At 36.1% G+C, this 18,434-nt stretch overlaps 1 protein-coding gene across 2 annotated transcripts in view; it reads right to left on the bottom strand.

Moving 5' to 3' along the window:
* The window catches only part of LOC126199279 (rho GTPase-activating protein 10), a 596,616-nt gene that overhangs the window by 34,973 nt on the left and 543,209 nt on the right, over positions 1–18,434 (bottom strand). For both annotated transcript variants that reach the window (XM_049936087.1, XM_049936088.1), the window contains exons 13-15: positions 14,409–14,633; positions 11,901–12,006; positions 392–551 (exon numbers count right to left, since the gene is read on the bottom strand). In XM_049936087.1, coding sequence (XP_049792044.1) covers positions 392–551; positions 11,901–12,006; positions 14,409–14,633 — 491 coding nt within the window. The remainder of the gene's footprint in view (positions 1–391; positions 552–11,900; positions 12,007–14,408; positions 14,634–18,434) is intronic.

Raw genomic sequence — 18,434 nt, 5'->3', positions numbered from 1 at the left:
GCAGATGTGCAAAATCCAATATTTTCATTCACATTACTTCTACTGATATATCAATATCTTGGTGTATCAAGGAATAAAGCTCTGGTTACCTTACTTTTAAATATTACTTATAAACTGCAATAATTTGATGCTACTAATTCTGAGTACTTCTCCAAACAACAACTTAAATAATACTTGACAGTTTGTGAAAAATCAGTATTTTATTAAAATCTTCAAAATATGTATTTCAAGTTCTTCTTAGATTATTAATTTATTACTAGATTCTTTGAGCGACTCCTGTTTGAAAGGCTAGGACTTACCAGCAATCATGTATAATAGTTGTGTTACAAGCAGACCATAGGAAGAGGAGAGGAAAAAGGGATATACTATGTCAATATCAAACTTTACACACCTTGTCATAGTTCTCAATCAGTATCTCAATAACGACATTAAAGAACTTTGTCTCCATGATGGCCGCAACAGTTTCCTCTTCAGGACGCAACAGTGTAGGCCCAAAACAGGTGCTCAGATTGCTCACAGTCATCCGATTCTTTTCACTCTTCTCTGCAACCCTGCACAAAGTCCATTAGACATTTAAGTTTTTAACGAGAAATCAATGTAAAATTAAGCAATGGAAATTATTATTATTTATCTTCTGGCATACAGAAGAGTCTTTGAATCACAAGAATAGCTGTATATTTACAAAGGTAACCAAACTATTAAATATAAACAAGCCACACAGATCTCAAGTACAATAGAACACGAATGACAATAGCTATAGACAAATATCAAAGTCTTTTATACAGTCTATCACACCACTCATCCCTGTGTGGAAATCTTCAGAAGGATCCTTGTATGCACACGCAAGAGATGTTGATACAACGTAACAGCCTGTTGTCCCAGACCACAGTGACAAAATGGTGATGAAAATTTGCCTCCACTTGTGGAGTTTGTCTGCAGATGTTCCACAGCCCATTCGAATGTTGTTCACTGTAATCCAAACTGCCAAGGCTGGTCAAATCCAGGTGTTTCTTCTGGTTAAGGTAGTTTGGAGACAATGTTGTTGCCAATGGCATTTCCATTCACTTTCAGTACGAGTCCTGGCTGTGGTAAGAGTGGGATATCTTGATCTTAATCTTTTTCGCTTCACAGGGAATGTGTTATATGTTGTCAAATACTGGAAGGTCAGGGTTATCAACAATCCACTGGTATTCACATAGCAGTGTGTGATATTAGGAAGTGGAATGTGACTCAAGATAGCTAGCCTGTACATGGGAGTAAAATTGTATTCAGTCACTAGCATGAAATCTTTAAGTTGTACGTCTATCTTTTACACACACACACACACACACACACACACACACACAGTACTCGGTTGTTGAATATAAAAGCTCAAGAGTGTACCAGAGTACACAAGTCGAAGAGTGTCTGTGATCTCATGGTGCTCACTATATCCCAGACTGTAGAATGTGGTTGGTGTGGGTGCCAAAGGGAGGGGTTTTTTGATAACACTCTCTTCCAGTGATGACCCTTTGAGGAGTTCCAAAGTCTTTCTCATTATTCTGGATATTGGGTCCCGTCTCAAATGCCAAAACCCCGCCAAGGGAACTGAGCCATTTAGGTAAAGTTTTCAAGGAAAACGATTACAACAACAGACAAATTTCACAAGCAGTTTCATCCAAGCCATGAAAGCAGAACACCTCTGAAGATGATAAGAAGAAGATTGCATTTTGACTGTTTTGTAGCTCAGTAACAGGGAGATTAATCGTCATCTGAAAGAATATAAAATAGACACAGTCACAGGCCCCAAGCAAAGATCTTGCAACTAATGAAGCCTGTGAAAGACAACGTAGGCTTCGGAACACCGGGAACATACAAAATACTGTATGGGTGTGGGCAGTTTCATGTCTGTCAGACTATCTGCACTATTGAACAGCACTGTATAGAACATGAAAGACATTTCCGCCTTCGTTATCCCGAAAAATCAGCTGTAACAGAACATGCAATGGAAAACTGATGCTGAATTGCATTTGACGACATTATTATTAAATGGACCAATAGCTTCTGGGATAACAGAATAAATGAAGCAACAGAGATCAAATATCGGACAACACCCTCGACAGAGACAGTGGATTGCAGCTGAGTACAGTCTGGGATCCTGTGTTTGGGGAGCTGAAGCAGTCGTGCCACCATATATGGTGTGGCATTCACACAACAGTCAATCATTTGACAATGGCAGAGGAGATCTCTGCTGGAAACTCATGGGCAGTTAACCACTTGATGCACCTTGACACCCAAGAATATTTTACTAACTGACAAAGTTGATGATAAATAAATGAAGGTTCTTCAAGAAAAAACAGATATTTTATTTACTTTTTGATCACACCTCATATGTTCACACACTGCACTGAAGAAAAGGTAATTTTCAGCAATTGTCTACTTAGAAACTGTCTACCGAAAAAAGTTTATTTAGTGGCCTGAAAGATTGCTCAAGATGTACCTCTACTTGAATCTAACAAGAATACTAACTAATTTCACTTGTAAGCTTCTTGTGGAAAGTTCAGGAGCATCTCATATTGAAGAAATTCCAAGTTCATTAACACCTCCATTATTCCTGAGCAGGTTGGCTTTTGCCTAGATCACAGCATAACCAATTGATCTCTACACCTTGTTAAAAGTTGGCATGTACGGTATTCTGTGATTTGTATTCCACTATAAGAATAAAGTGTGTAAGATGGTGCAGGGAAGATTCCCCTTTACACTAATGACAATACCGATTTTCAATTTTACTGTCAGTAAGTTCCACGAAGAGTTAATTGCTTTTCTCAACTAATGCAAATTCTGGAAGAAATAAATTAACATTATATGAAGATAGTAACTGTTCTCGGAAGAACAGATACCATTGATGACTGTGCAGCCTCGGTGGCTCAGATGGATATAGCGTCTACCATGTAAGCAGGAGATCCCGGGTTCGAGTCCTGGTCGGGGCACACATTTTCAGCTGTCCACTTCGAGGTATATCAACAACACCTGTCGGCAGCTGAGAGTTTCAGTTAATTATCATTTATTCTAGAGAAGCTGCATGGTCATCAATGGTATCTGTTCTTTCGAGAAGAGTTACTATCTTCATATATATATAGTTAAAGGCTACCCAGCCACTGAACTTCGTCTGTGCGAATGCATACAGGTTGCTCGAACTCTTACGGGTATCGTCACCTTAGTGTGTGCGAGTAATGAGTGGATGGGTAAATATCTATTAGGTACATTACGTATGTAGATTGTGGACAGCTGGGAATGTGGGTCTGATGGGAGGCGTGTAAGGCATAAGTCCCTGCAGTCGCGCTATTCATCTGTGTCCTCAGTGGCTCAGATGGATAGTGTGTCTGCCATGTAAGCAGGAGATCCTGGGTTCGAGTACTGGTCGGGGCATACATTTTCAGCTGTCCCCATCGAGGTATATCAACAACATCTGTCAGCAGCTAAGGGTTCCAATTAATTATCATTTATTAATATTATACTACCACCAGATCATTCATAATGGGTTTGTTTTATGAATGTTCTTGGTGCATTAATTCTCTATGAAAATGTGAACTTTTGGCAACATTCATCATTTTGTTCATCAACAACAGACTGCCAAAGCGGTAAAAAAGTTACACAGATGTAGTAGTACCCAATGTGATACGAGAATACAATGTTCCCCATGAGGTAACAACCCTCACATTGTCTTTGTTTCCGTCACAACATACAGTATGGTATGTACTGTTACTGAAACAATTTCCAATAAATTAGTTGGTAAAAAAATTTGATTTTCTCACATCACGTAGCCTCATTCATCAGCTTCATTCATTAAGTCATAGTTACTGTGATGTTTAACCACTAAGTAAACTATTGTGCATAATTCGAATGGTCTGCATTGACAAATAGAGGGTACTATGAGTTTGCACTTGGTGCATGTTACGTCAGATATTGCTGTGTACAAAATGTAGCTAACTCAATCGTCAAAGGGGTTGTGCAAATTAGAATTTGTGTGAATATCTTTAACAATGACATGAGATTCACATTCAATAATGTATAGAGGTAGGCAATTTGAACTGAAAGACTGCGTAGTAATATGCATGATACCATACACTGTGCCAACAACAAAGATGATGCAAGTGATATTTCATTGTTAGTGCCACTTTAATCTCTGGCCACAGTGGGCACTACCATATCAGTTACATCTGTCTGTATAATTCCATTAGTACTTTGACACTTAGTTGCACTCCTGGTGGTGAACTCAACACTTGGTTTTTCATAGAAAATTAATGCAACAAGTGCGTCAGGAACATTCAATAGATATATTGCCTCTGCTGGCTGATGGAAAGTGTAATGCAATGACACTGCTGTTTATTTAGACCTACAGCTACAATAGAAACTTCATTTTGCAAAATATTAACATAGTTTGTAGTTAAGATTGAACTACATTCTACAAGAACCACTATTTAATGAGACGGGGTTAGCTGTGGTAAATAAGGTGAAATTTCAACAACATAAGGAAAATATAGATTGTTATTTACCATAAGGATGACCCATTCAGTTGCAGGCAGGCACAATTAAAAGACACTTACACATCAGCTTTCAGCCACATCTTTCATCAGAAAAAAAAACACACACACACACACACACACACACACACACACACACACTCTCTCCCTCTCTCTCTCTCAACCATCATCTCCGGCAGTTGCTCTGCCCCGAGATGTGCTTGTTTGTGTGAATGAATGTGTGTATGTGTCTCTCTTTCGTTTTATGATGAAGGCTGTGGCTGAAAGATAACGGGTAAGTGCCTCTTAATTGTGCCTGTCTGCAACTTAATGAGTCATCTTTTATTGTAAGCAGCAGTCTATCTTTTAATTACATTTTCACTATTTCAACCTACAGTATCCACTGTTCGATTTTAAGGTGGAATTTTATTGATACATATCTGCGCCTAAGGTGGTCTTATACGACCCGTGCAAAAAGATGACCCCATTGTTAAAAGAACATCCTCCACACTAAACAAAGAATTTAGGGAATAAAGCCTCTGCAAGCAATATTCAAACTGTTATACAATCATTAAAACATCACAAAACCAGTCACTACTTCATCATTGCACAGTTAAAAGTATGATGGGGAAAGTGTAGTGATGCTTCTGCAAAATAAACAAGATATTTTGAGAATTTGTTTTACTCTGTCTCCAAAGGCAAATGGCCGACAATGGTCTCTTATTTCTTTAATGTTCAAGTTTTAACAATGATGTATAGAATATAACTCAAAACCCTGTAAAAACAAGATAGTTACCACGTATGTTTGCCCAAATAACCAGATTTCAATATTTTTTCACTCAAGCAACACCATGAGTTCGCCACAGAGAGCGTATGGCCTATCACTACTCTATAAGCTGATGCTTCTTCTTCTTCGTCTTCTAATTTTTGACACTAAAATACTTGTTAATGCAGTATGCTGTAGTAATCTCATTGTACCTTGGATAAAAAATATTTGCAATTGCTTAATGCCATATGACTAAGTATTGTACTGTTCAATCACAATTAAATCATAACATGTGGAAGCAGCAGAAGGTATTTGTCCTAGAAATAGAATTTTTAAATCTAACATTATGTTCTAATCTCAATATTGCTCCAGTTGTATATATAATGGAACCAACAAGTGATCTCTCATTGACATTTCATCTGTGGTACCAAGACAGGAAATTTTCTTTGTATTTCCATTTCCCAAAAATTTGAGAATCTACATGAAGAATACAGCAATATCATCTTAATGATAACATCAATTATGACGTGAGTTAAACGCAACAGTTTTTCTTCAACTAATACAACAGGCACATATCACACTTTCCAAGGGCTGTTTAATCTAGCCATTGACACTAAAACACAACACATTAGATTAGATGTACTTTTTGCTCCAATAGATCTGTAGTGAGAAGATTCTCCACAACGTAGAACATGTCAGAAACACAAATAGATGCAATAAATATTTATAAGGAAAAACAAATATGCTAATGTATCTTCTACAGGTTCCAATGAAATAGTTCTCATGGATGTGGAATAAACCAAAAAATTTTACAAGGTAATAAATAACTTGTGACAAAATGTGGAAATGTTCAATATACTGCAAGAGAATGGTCCAATCCAACATGTCGAAACTTACCCTAAAATTTACACATAGGAAGAATACGTCGTAAGTAATTTTTGCAGTCCATATTGACAGCTAAACTCTTGTGTATATAATTGTCACACAAATGACTTGTAGAGGAAAGACAATCAAGGCAGTGTATGACGTTGCATTACAACTTCCATCAAATGGGACTTTAATTTGTTGACATGAAATATTTTATAACAATTCCTGCAGAACAGTTCTTATGACAATTTTTGAATAATGTATATTTTACTAAGAAAGAAACAGATCCTTGTTTGTTCCATGTAGTCATCACAAAAATGTGCAGTGTCTATTGGATGATGGGAATAAATACTGTATTTCCTCACACCAGGCACAATGATAAAAGAGAAATAAATGGATTCAAGCACTTCATGGTAATTACTAGTCTTATTTAGACAAAATTGGGATGGAGTACGAAATGGTCATGGCCTTTGTTCTGCATACCGTGCAGCGTACCAGGCATACTTTATCAAATTCATAAAATGTTGTGATGCAAACCAACAATGTAGTAACACCTTAAGTTTAACAATATTGTTTCAATGATAAACCTGAAATGATAAAAAGCTACCAGAAATTATACTGTCCGACAGTTTATCAAAAAATGCTTTACAGAGATGAAAAATTTTTTTATCGAGAGGCTGATTCATGCTATTAGTTCCTGGTGGAACTCAAATTATGTTAACAGTCTTTTTGTCATCCTCTTAATGACAGAGGTGTTGTGATGCAAAGACCAAGAGTCCGACAAACACAATGAATTATTTTGAGTCCGACAAACACAATGAATTATTTTCTCCCATTTTTACATGTGTTTCTACATTGATTACAAGAACCACTGTTATATATATATATATATATATATATATATATATATATATATATATATATATATATATATATATATAGAAAGATGATGAGACTTACCAAACAAAAGCGCTGGCAGGTCGATAGACACACAAACAAACACAAATATACACACAAAATTCAAGCTTTCGCAACAAACTGTTGCCTCATCAGGAAAGAGGGAAGGAGAGGGAAAGACGAAAGGATGTGGGTTTTAAGGGAGAGGGTAAGGAGTCATTCCAATCCCGGGAGCGGAAAGACTTACCTTAGGGGGAAAAAAGGACAGGTATACACTCGCACACACACACATATCCATCCACACATACAGACACAAGCAGACATATTTAAAGACAAAGAGTTTGGGCACAGATGTCAGTCGAGGTGGAAGAGTAGAGGCAAAGAAGTTGTTGAGAGACAGGTGAGGTATGAGTGGCGGCAACTTGAAATTAGCGGAGATTGAGGCCTGGCGGATAACGAGAAGAGAGGATATACTGAAGGGCAAGTTCCCATCTCCGGAGTTCGGATAGGTTGGTGTTGGTGGGAAGTATCCAGATAACCCGGACGGTGTAACACTGTGCCAAGATGTGCTGGCTGTGCACCAAGGCATGTTTAGCCACAGGGTGATCCTCATTACCAACAAACACTGTCTGCCTGTGTCCATTCATGCGAATGGACAGTTTGTTGCTGGTCATTCCCACATAGAATGCATCACAGTGTAGGCAGGTCAGTTGGTAAATCACGTGGGTGCTTTCACACGTGGCTCTGCCTTTGATCGTGTACACCTTCCGGGTTACAGGACTGGAGTAGGTGGTGGTGGGAGGGTGCATGGGACAGGTTTTGCACCGGGGGCGGTTACAAGGATATATATATATATATATATATATATATATATATATATAGTATTCCCCAACTGCAAAGTGTCCATGCCTTTTATCACTCGAAATGAAAAAGTGCCATTTGCACACAGTTCTTACTCGAATCCTGACTGTTGGCTTTATACGCAGCTTTTAGGGGATAACAAAAACCTTCATGTCAGCTACAAATTTCTCTACAGTATTACCTATTAATGACATCTCCTCTGCACATTTATTCGAAGTAAACTTCATAATTTTGTGATTTCCTTTTCCATATAATTTCCTAAATCTACTTAAGTAGGTCAAAGAAGCCTGGAAATCAGTAACATTCATCTCACTTGTGATTAAGAGTCTGGGTGTGGTGATGCATCCACACTGAAATGATCATTGGCCATTTTCATCTTAATTATATATTTTTATCCTGCAGCCACTATGAATCAAGACCAATCGGGAAACGCTTGCAGGAATTGGCAAATGTCGTGAGTAATGAGGATAATGGGCAAGGGGCACTACATCAGTAGTGCGTGGCTAAGTTGAGAATTTGGGTCTGATGGGAGGCATGCTAGGGTAGTCTTTGCAGTTGCAATGACTACTATGTTCAGATGGCATAGTGGTTAACACATCTGATCCACGCAAAAAAAAAAAAAAAAAAAAAAAAAAAAAAAAAAAAAAAAAAAAAAAAGAGAGAGAAAGAAAGAAAGAAAAAGAAAAAAAAATCGGGAAGTTTTGACATGTTGAACTGGACCATTTCCCTGTGAGGTGTGCTTCTGACAATTCTTAGATTATTGTAGCCGAGTATCATTAAATAGAAACATTATTTTACAGAACTTATTAACAATGATTGCACTATTGCACTGAATTTGTATATGTAAGTCAGTTTGTACTAACACATTATTTGGTGATACTCTTAACATATACACATCAAACTTCATTAGCAGTTAAACTTTTTATAGCTGCTCGCAAGTTACTCAAAATGTTTTTCTGTATCAATGGACGCTTTTCTGGACCAAAGTAAGTAAATTTAAATCTTTGTGAAGATAATTCTTATTAATAATGACTCCATGAACTGAACTTTTGGTTTTAAAAGGAGATATATTTTAATGACAAATTTCATTAAGGAATAAATACATTGAGAAACAGTAGTTAATACCCCTAATTCCTTGAACGGGCCTCTGAAGGATATTCCTGAGTTCACACCACACACAATTGTTATTATACAGTTTTGTTCCCATAAAACTTTAGCTTGGATTGATGAGTAATGCCGTATGACACTATGGAACGAAAGTGTGTGTAGTATTCCAGCATTTTTATTTTTACATCATCCATGTCTGATGACATTCACATTGCAAATAGAGCTTTGCTGAGGCACTTCAGCAGCTCAGCAGTATGCTCCTCCTAGTTGAATTTATTATCACACTGCAATCCCAATAATTTAACACACGCAACTTTGTCTATCTGCTTCCCATCATATTTTAGTTCAGGTGCAGCCCTATACAAGGGAAACTCTGTTACAGGTTCTGAACTGCATGCAGTGTGGTTTTTTTTTTTTTTTGTTTTTTTTTACAAACAGTTGGCTAGGAACCATTTATTAATGTCCATGAAAATTTCATTAACCAAACTTTCTAACACAACACTTGTTTGGCTATTTTCTGCAATGTTTGCATCACCTGCAAACAAAATAAACTGGTCATCTGGTAATGTTACAGATGAAAGGTCATTAATACATACAAAAAAAGTAAGGGGCCCCAAGATGCAACCTGGTGGGCCACCACATACAATTAGTTCCCAGTTCTACATAGCTGTTCTTAGGGACATGTATTGGCAGTTTCTTGTAGCATCATGTGAGCTGACAGAGGTTTAGTCTGTAGTGGACGTAATTGGTAGTAGCAGAGAGAACGTAATGGTGCCTGATAGCTTAATACATGTCTTTTCTTAATGACATCCTTGTTTCCTGTCCTGAGATATACGATGTGAATCATTTTGCAACATTTCCTGTTACATAATTATTTTATAATTTACTTAAAAGGATATCATGATTTACACAGTCAGGTGCCTTTCACAGATCACAAAATATACCAGTATCCTGTAACTTATTGTCCAATGAATTAAGTACATTCTTGCTATATGTGTAGATAGGCTTCTCAATATCAGAACCCTTTAGAAATCTGAACTGTGACTCTGACAATATCTTATTTTCTGTCAAATGATTGATAAGCTGATGGCATAATACTTTTATAAAATTTTGAAGAATGCTGGCAAAAGTGAAATTGGATGGAAATTTGGCAGTATTTCTTTATCTCCTTTCTTAAACAAAGGTTTAACATCAGCATATTTTAACCATTCAGGTAATGTTCCACTGATAAACGACTGGTTACACAGGTAAGTTAACATGTTGGTAAACTCCGAAGCATTCTCTTTAATTAACTTTGTTTGTATTTTATCATAACCACTATATTCTTTTCTGATTTTACAGATTTTATGGTGGACATTCCTTCTACTGGTGTAGTCAGGGTCATATTCATACTACTGAAGTTAATCACAATTAATGGTCTGGGGTATTCCGTGGCATCATCTACTGAACCTGACAACCTCACCTTTTCAGTAATAGTTATGAAATAACTGAAAACATTTTGGAACATAGTCCATATATGTTACCAACATAATCTTTACTCTTAATGCTATCTGCTCCTCTTCGTGTCTGTTTCTACCAGTCTCCTCCACTGTGCTGCTTATTGTTTTTGTTTTGCTATCTGAAGTGATAATCTTTTTCTCATTATGCATTTGCTTTGATGTCCTTATTATGATGTTTAATATTTTACAGTACATTTTGCAATGAGCTGTCCCATCAACATCAGAGATGTTTTTGACTGATAAATACAGTTTGCTTTCTGTTTCACAAGATATCTTTATTCCTTTAATAATCCATTGCTTCCATGTAGACTTTGGTCTAGTCCAGATTTTTTTTTTTGGGAGGGGGGGGGGACGACGACAGTAATCAAATAAGGTAAGGACTTTATTAATAAAAGTGTTGTGTTTTTTGTCCATACCATGAGCACTTTATACATTACTCCAGTTCATGTCTCTGAGGAGTGTCCTCAAATAAATATTTGGGTTGCTGAACGAAGCAGGTGAAAGGCAGTTACTACTCAACCTCTGTGGAAATAATCTGGTTTATAGGAATTGTTAATTACACTGTTCCAACATGTCCCACAGATTTTCTGTTTGGTTCAAGGTATGTGGCTCCGCAGGCCAGTCAAGCTGTAATAGGGTGGAGGAGTGTTCAGAAAACCAGTCACACATTCTTCTAGCCCAATGAACTCTGTTGGTGTCATCTTTATGTGCCTGTGTGAGAAAAGACCTCTTATGAGGTGACCAACTCCACATGCTCATTGCATGCCGTTCCTGTTACAATGTTCTCTTGCTAACAGGTTGGAATGGATCTTCATTCACTGCCTGCAGCAATTCTTGTCATGTTTGGAAGAGATTTTTAATTCACAAGCTGTGAAACGTATCAGACATTTCACACCATATGGTCACAGGCATGGCCAAACATGATTGCCTCTTCTTGCCTTTGTCATGTCCTTAAATCTGCCCATGTTTATGTACAAAGTCTGCTTGAAACATAAACATCTCATTGATTGTTACTGCAATGTGCTCACATACAGGCAGTCAGGCAGTGTAAAAGCAGTGGAGTACATGACTCAATAACTGCGGCATCCATAAAGACGTAATGATTAATCCATTGAGCTTTGGTACAATTAAAAAAAAATGTGATTTGCTGTCCCTCCTACTGTGCAATTTTAAAGGGCAGAAGTGCATTAAGTTAAAAAAAAAAAGGACTATGAAATACTTTGTAAATGAGCTACACCACCCTAGCATACACAGCTGCATCATGGTTGAACATTCAAGTGAAAAAGTTTATGACCAAGATAATGGTATTTTTTCTTTCACAAGGCAAAGTTCTGACACTGCATACATCAACATTAGCCATACATTTGTGCTTGAACACAAAATAACATCACAAGCACTTACTTTTTCAGGTGCCTGACAAGCATGTTGAGCATGTCAAAGTTCATTTGTGGTAGTCGATGAACCAGTGTATGCACATCATTCACTCTTTGACTTTTTGTTTCTTGTTCTGAAATACAGGAAAAAATAATTTGCACAAATCAATGAAAAGTGTGATAGAAGAGTGAAGATGAAAGTTCCTTTTTTCCAAGGTAGGTAGCAGAAGGTAAAAAAGTTATAGATACCCGAGAAAATGTAAAAAAACCGAAAGCAAATAAACTATCATTATTTTACATTTAAAGTATCTATTTTGTAATTTTAATGTTAGAATTATTAACTACTAACCATGACTTAAAAATCAAAACAGTTATGCTCAGGAATGTGTAACTATATAGTACTGCTGAAGTAGTTTAAAAGTATAAACATGTATATTCTAGAAGCTATATTTACCAACCAGCAGCAGGAAAACACACATATAACAGTATATGAGTTTGCAAGCTTTTGGAGCAAGTGGCTACTCCTGCTGGGAGAAGGGTTGAATGGAAGCAAGAGGGGAAGAAGGAAAAGGACTGGTGAGGTTTAGAGAAAGGGGTAGAGTTCGGAAAAGATGCTCACAACCTTGGGTCAGGGGAGATTTACCATGCGAGATGAGAAGGAAAGACTGATTGTTGGGGACCACACTGGCTTTTTTTCCCCTTCACCCATCTTCCTTCCCCTTTGACCCTTCTGCCAGAAGAAGGAACCATTAGGTCTGAGAGCCTGCAAACTTAAAATATCGTTATATGTGTGTTCTCCTTTTACCTCTTGGTGAATAGAATTTTTATCTGTACATTTACATTATATTTTCAAAAATTGATCGCTTTCCTACAAGCTATGTTGTTTGTTTAATGACTGCGTCCAAATATATGTACAGTTTTGCATCAGTACAATAATACTAATAAAGAAAAAACTTAGCAGACACAAAGCAACACCTTATGAAAAAGAGTCCACAACATGCAGAATTAAAATTTGTCGATGCACTCATCCCAGTATAGTAATGACTCTTCCCACACTTACGTTAAAGTTTTGACTTATGAAATTTCTTCAAAAAAAACCCTTCTACATATTAAAGGAATGTTGTAGTTAAATACAGAATATGAAAGGTTTTGTGGAAGAAAAACATGCAATAGTAGTAAAGCACTTATGCATAATTTTAAGAGATGTTAATCAATGACTTACTCAGAAGAATGAATAATTTTGTTATGCATCAACCTTTCCCATTTCTGTATGTACACAATGAATAATTCGATGTTGAATGAAGCGTTTTTTATTATTATGTGCAAATACAAATATATTTCTAGTTTTTCCCAATAAACTGTACATCATCAATGAACAGTTTCTATCTCAAGAAATCATGAAAGAAGAGTATGAACAACAGTGGTTACATAGATAAATAATACAAAGTTAATATAGGGTTTATAGAAATTCTCTATTGCACTTTTTATTAGTTCATAGCGATATTAACACATCCACTGCAAACACTCATTTATTGCTTTCTGTCACTGTTTTCTTAAAATCTTTCTCTACAAAATCTGTGGCACATAACTGGGGTTGCCCAACAAGTTTTGGTTCGATTTACCCACAATAAACAGAAAACAAATCAGCAAAATAGATTCACTTCCCAGTAATGTCAAGAGGATACCAATCCTCTCATTTGAAGAAACTGATATGAACACCAACTTGTTGCTTTCCTGACACTATACAAACCATATCTCACATTTTGATTTCATTCTGGGGCTACTGTCAAGCGTGAGTAGTATGCAGTATTATGTGTGTGGTTTACATTTATCTAATTCTTGTTGTACATTAAGATTAAAACATAAAAATCCAGTTATGAAAATGGCCAGCATGCGGCCATATTTTCATGAAGAAAATGTCTCTTATTTGTAAATATACTGATGTGTTTGACACTGTGTTGAGTTACCATGATTATGACCCATCTAACATGAAAAAAATTAAAGACTCTTGACTGCTTTAACAACATTTCTAAAGACATTTCAGTATTTTCTGCAATGAGTTGTACTGCAGACATCTAAGGCGCACATCGTTTGAGATAGAAGCATAGCAGATGGTAATAAGTTGTTTTTTGAAAAAGCTTACTTTAATTTGGCAGCACTAACTGCTCTATCATAATTTAGATCACAAATAACTTATCTCTCACAAAACTTTTTCTCTTATTATCTGTCTTTCTTCCTTGCTAAGAGTTTTACACCTTCATAAACACTCATGCTTTCTTCTCTTACACCCTCCCAGAGTTTAATGTTTTGGTCTATATGAGCAACCATGATGTTTTAATATATTGTTGTCCATAAAATCAACCCCACAAATTGATTTGGTATTATGTAGAAGTAATTTCTAGCAAACATGATGCTGATATTTTATTCATGCAATGCGATCAGTATTAATCAAATCATTAAACTTAATTCCATTTCTTCTTTCTTTCAGAGCATAATTCCAGTAAAAAAACTGTTAAGATAATTAAGCATCACTTACTCGCAGCAGCAACAAAAGCGTTATGATGACGGAATGTCATCAATGGTTCTGGTAGGTTGCGAAGATAAGTCTTGAGAGCACTAGTGATAGTTTTACTCTCCCATTCAGATTCATCATCCAGTGCCTGTAGTCTTTCAGGTTTTCTCTTGTCTAAGCACATCTGCAGTAACTTCGTTACCTTCGAGTTGAGGCCCACCATACGGTACAGACCTGTTTCCTCCAAACCTAAAAGACATTAAGTAATAAATGCTTCAGTTACTCTGTTTTGGTGTTCATCTTTCTCAGCAGCTGTTATTATTATTTCTTTACTTTCTCAGACGTTAAGTCTGATTAAGAATGGAAAGTGACACGGACCTTGATCAAGCGTCACTTCCTATTAACTGCACGGTATGTGTTATATTGCATTTAGGAACTTTCGGGTAATTGAACATGTATCAATAATTACGGATTTCTGTAGTTGTATATATATGTTTGGATGTAGCTGTGTTACATTGATGTACTAGTGGATATTGTGTGGTATGGCTCCTGTAGTTGATAGTATAATTGGTATGATGTCAGCTTTATCCTGATGCCACATGTCTTTGACTTCCTCAGCCAGTTGGATGTATTTTTCAATTTTTTCTCCTGTTTTCTTTTGTATATTTGTTGTATTGGGTATGGATATTTCGATTAGTTGTGTTAATTTCTTCTTTTTATTGGTGAGTATGATGTCAGGTTTGTTATGTGGCGTTGTTTTATCTGTTATAATGGTTCTGTTCCAGTATAATTTGTATTCACCATTCTCCAGTACATTTTGTGGTGCATACTTGTATGTAGGAACTTGTTGTTTTAAAAGTTTATGTTGTAAGGCAAGCTGTTGATGTATTATTTTTGCGACATTGTCATGTCTTCTGGGGTATTCTGTATTTGCTAGTATTGTACATCCGCTTGTGATGTGATCTACTGTTTCTATTTGTTGTTTACAAAGTCTGCATTTATCTGTTGTGGTATTGGGATCTTTAATAATATGCTTGCTGTAATACCTGGTGTTTATTGTTTGATCCTGTATTGCAATCATGAATTCTTCTGTCTCACTGTATATATTGCCTTTTCTTAGCCATGTGTTGGATGCGTCTTGATCGATGTGTGGCTGTGTTAGATGATACGGGTGCTTGCCATGAAGTGTTTTCTTTTTCCAATTTACTTTCTTCGTATCTGTTGTTGTTATGTGATCTAAAGGGTTGTAGAAGTGGTTATGAAATTGCAGTGGTGTAGCCGATGTATTTATATGAGTGATTGCCTTGTGTATTTTGCTAGTTTCTGCTCGTTCTAGAAAGAATTTTCTTAAATTGTCTACCTGTCCATAATGTAGGTTTTTTATGTCGATAAATCCCCTTCCTCCTTCCTTTCTGCTTAATGTGAATCTTTCTGTTGCTGAATGTATGTGATGTATTCTATATTTGTGGCATTGTGATCGTGTAAGTGTATTGAGTGCTTCTAGGTCTGTGTTACTCCATTTCACTACTCCAAATGAGTAGGTCAATATTGGTACAGCATAAGTATTTATAGCTTTTGTCTTGTTTCTTGCTGTCAATTCTGTTTTCAGTATTTTTTTAGTCTTTGTCTATATTTTTCTTTTAATTCTTCTTTAATATTTGTATTATCTATTCCTATTTTTTGTCTGTATCCTAGATATTTATAGGCATCCGTTTTTTCCATCGCTTCTATGCAGTCGCTGTGGTTATCCAATATGTAATCTTCTTGTTTAGTGTGTTTTCCCTTGACTATGCTATTTTTCTTACATTTGTCTGTTCCAAAAGCTATATTTATACCATTGCTGAATACTTCTGTTATCTTTAGTAATTGGTTGAGTTGTTGATTTGTTGCTGCCAGTAGTTTTAGATCATCCATGTATAGCAAATGTGTGATTTTGTGTGGGTATGTTCCAGTAATATTGTATCCATAATTTGTATTATTTAGCATGTTGGATAGTGGGTTCAGAGCAAGGCAGAACCAGAAAGGACTTAATGAGTCTCCTTGGTATATTCCATGCTTAATCTGTATTGGCTGTGATGTGATATTATTTGAATTTGTTTGGATATTACGTGTGGTTTTCCAATTATTATTATTATTATTATTATTATTATTATTATTACAAGCCTACTGCAAATAGAAAAAAATTATTTTGCCAGATAAATTTCACTTTTGTTAATAAAGTAACTTCAGTGATCACATTGCTAACATTGCCAGAACATAATAGATTTTTTTCTCATGATCTCTATACATTTAAAAACAATATTGCTAATGGTTGACATATTTTAAAAATTTGCTACACTGTTTTGCTTCTTTTTCCATGTTCAGATAACAACTGGTTTTTCCTTTCATTATCAAGATACACCAGAACTGAATTTACTCAGCGTACAGCACAGGTACAATTTCTTCTAGTTTTCTGATGACCACTTTGATGAAACAAAACTCCTGAATGTATGCAGTGCAAATTTAACTCTAGCTTGTCGTAAGAACTTGAAAATTAACTAAAATCCCACAACAATTATGTAAAATACGTCATTCACTAGATAAGCTGTGTCTTCTGTCTATAATAATCTACAGAACAAAACATTATGTAGTTATAATATTTATAGCACAAACTCTGAGCATACTTTGTTAATCAAAGTGAAACATGTCTGGTGAAACAGGTTGTCAATTTGAAGTATGTTTATGAGAAATAATAATAATAATAATAATAATAATAATAATAATAATAACCCCCTTGGAGGCCCGGGAAAAGAATAGGCCTCCGGTATGCTCTGCCAGTCGTAAAAGGCGACGAAAAGAACAAACCACTAATAGGGCTAACCCCCCTTTTAGTGTGATTACTTGGTTCAGGACAGAACTAAAGAAGCCTCGGACAAGCGCCGTCATGGTCGGGGACGACGCTTGAACCCTATGCCCGCCCACAATGGTAACGACACTGCTAGCCAACTGGAAAATGATTTAAATCCAAATAGAGGTGTTTTGCAGGATATGCTTCCTGCAACCACCCTAGAAGGAAAACAAAGACAGAGGATGAGATGGTCAGATGAAGTTAATCGACACCTCATGTTCTGTTATTACCAAGCAACAAACCTAGGAACCAACACAACTGGATACAGATCACAAGTATACACAACATTTATTACCAGATACCCAGAATTAAAATTTTTAACAGAACAACGACTAGCTGATCAGATCCGTGTAATAATCAAAAATAACAGGATACCCCAGTCAGAATTAGAAAACATCAAACAAGAAGTACAACAAATACTGGAACAAAATAATGTGCAATCAGAAGAAGAAGAAAATACAGTAATGGACTCAAACATCCCAGAGCAAACAAACAAAGAACAACACGCACCAATTAAACAATCAGAGGAAAACGAAATCTTAAGACAGCCACCAGAACAAGCACAAATAGAACACGAAGTGACACAGATGCTAGATATAGAAGAAAAATTTCAGCTAACATATATAGAATACAAAGACACAAATACAGACATTAGACCATTCTTGCATAGACCACCAAATAACCCACAAGTCGAAACAACAATAAAAACTATCAACACAATCATACACAACAAAATAAATGAAAACACAACTATGGAAGAGTTACAACTACTGGTTTATATAGGAGCACTCACTACACTAAATATACACACTAGACAGAGATCAGAACCAACCAACACACAGAAGAAACCCACAAAACCAGCATGGCAACACAGGCTACAGATCAGAATAGAAAAACTGAGAAAAGACATCGGACAGCTAACACAATTTATAAGAAATGAAATCTCGGAAAAAAAACGAAAAAGGTTAGGTAAAATCTCACAACAAGAAGCGACAGAGCAATTAGACGAAAAGAAGCAGAAATTACAAGCATTAGCCAAACGACTCAGAAGATACAAAAAAAGTGAAAATAGAAGGAAACAAAACCAAACATTCAACACAAACCAAAAGAAATTTTACCAGACAATAGATAACACACACATTAAAATAAACAATCCACCAAAC

The sequence above is a fragment of the Schistocerca nitens genome, chromosome 8 (assembly GCF_023898315.1).
Source record: "Schistocerca nitens isolate TAMUIC-IGC-003100 chromosome 8, iqSchNite1.1, whole genome shotgun sequence".
Lineage (NCBI taxonomy): Eukaryota > Metazoa > Arthropoda > Insecta > Orthoptera > Acrididae > Schistocerca > Schistocerca nitens.
This window is presented reverse-complemented; position numbering and strand designations above follow the sequence as displayed.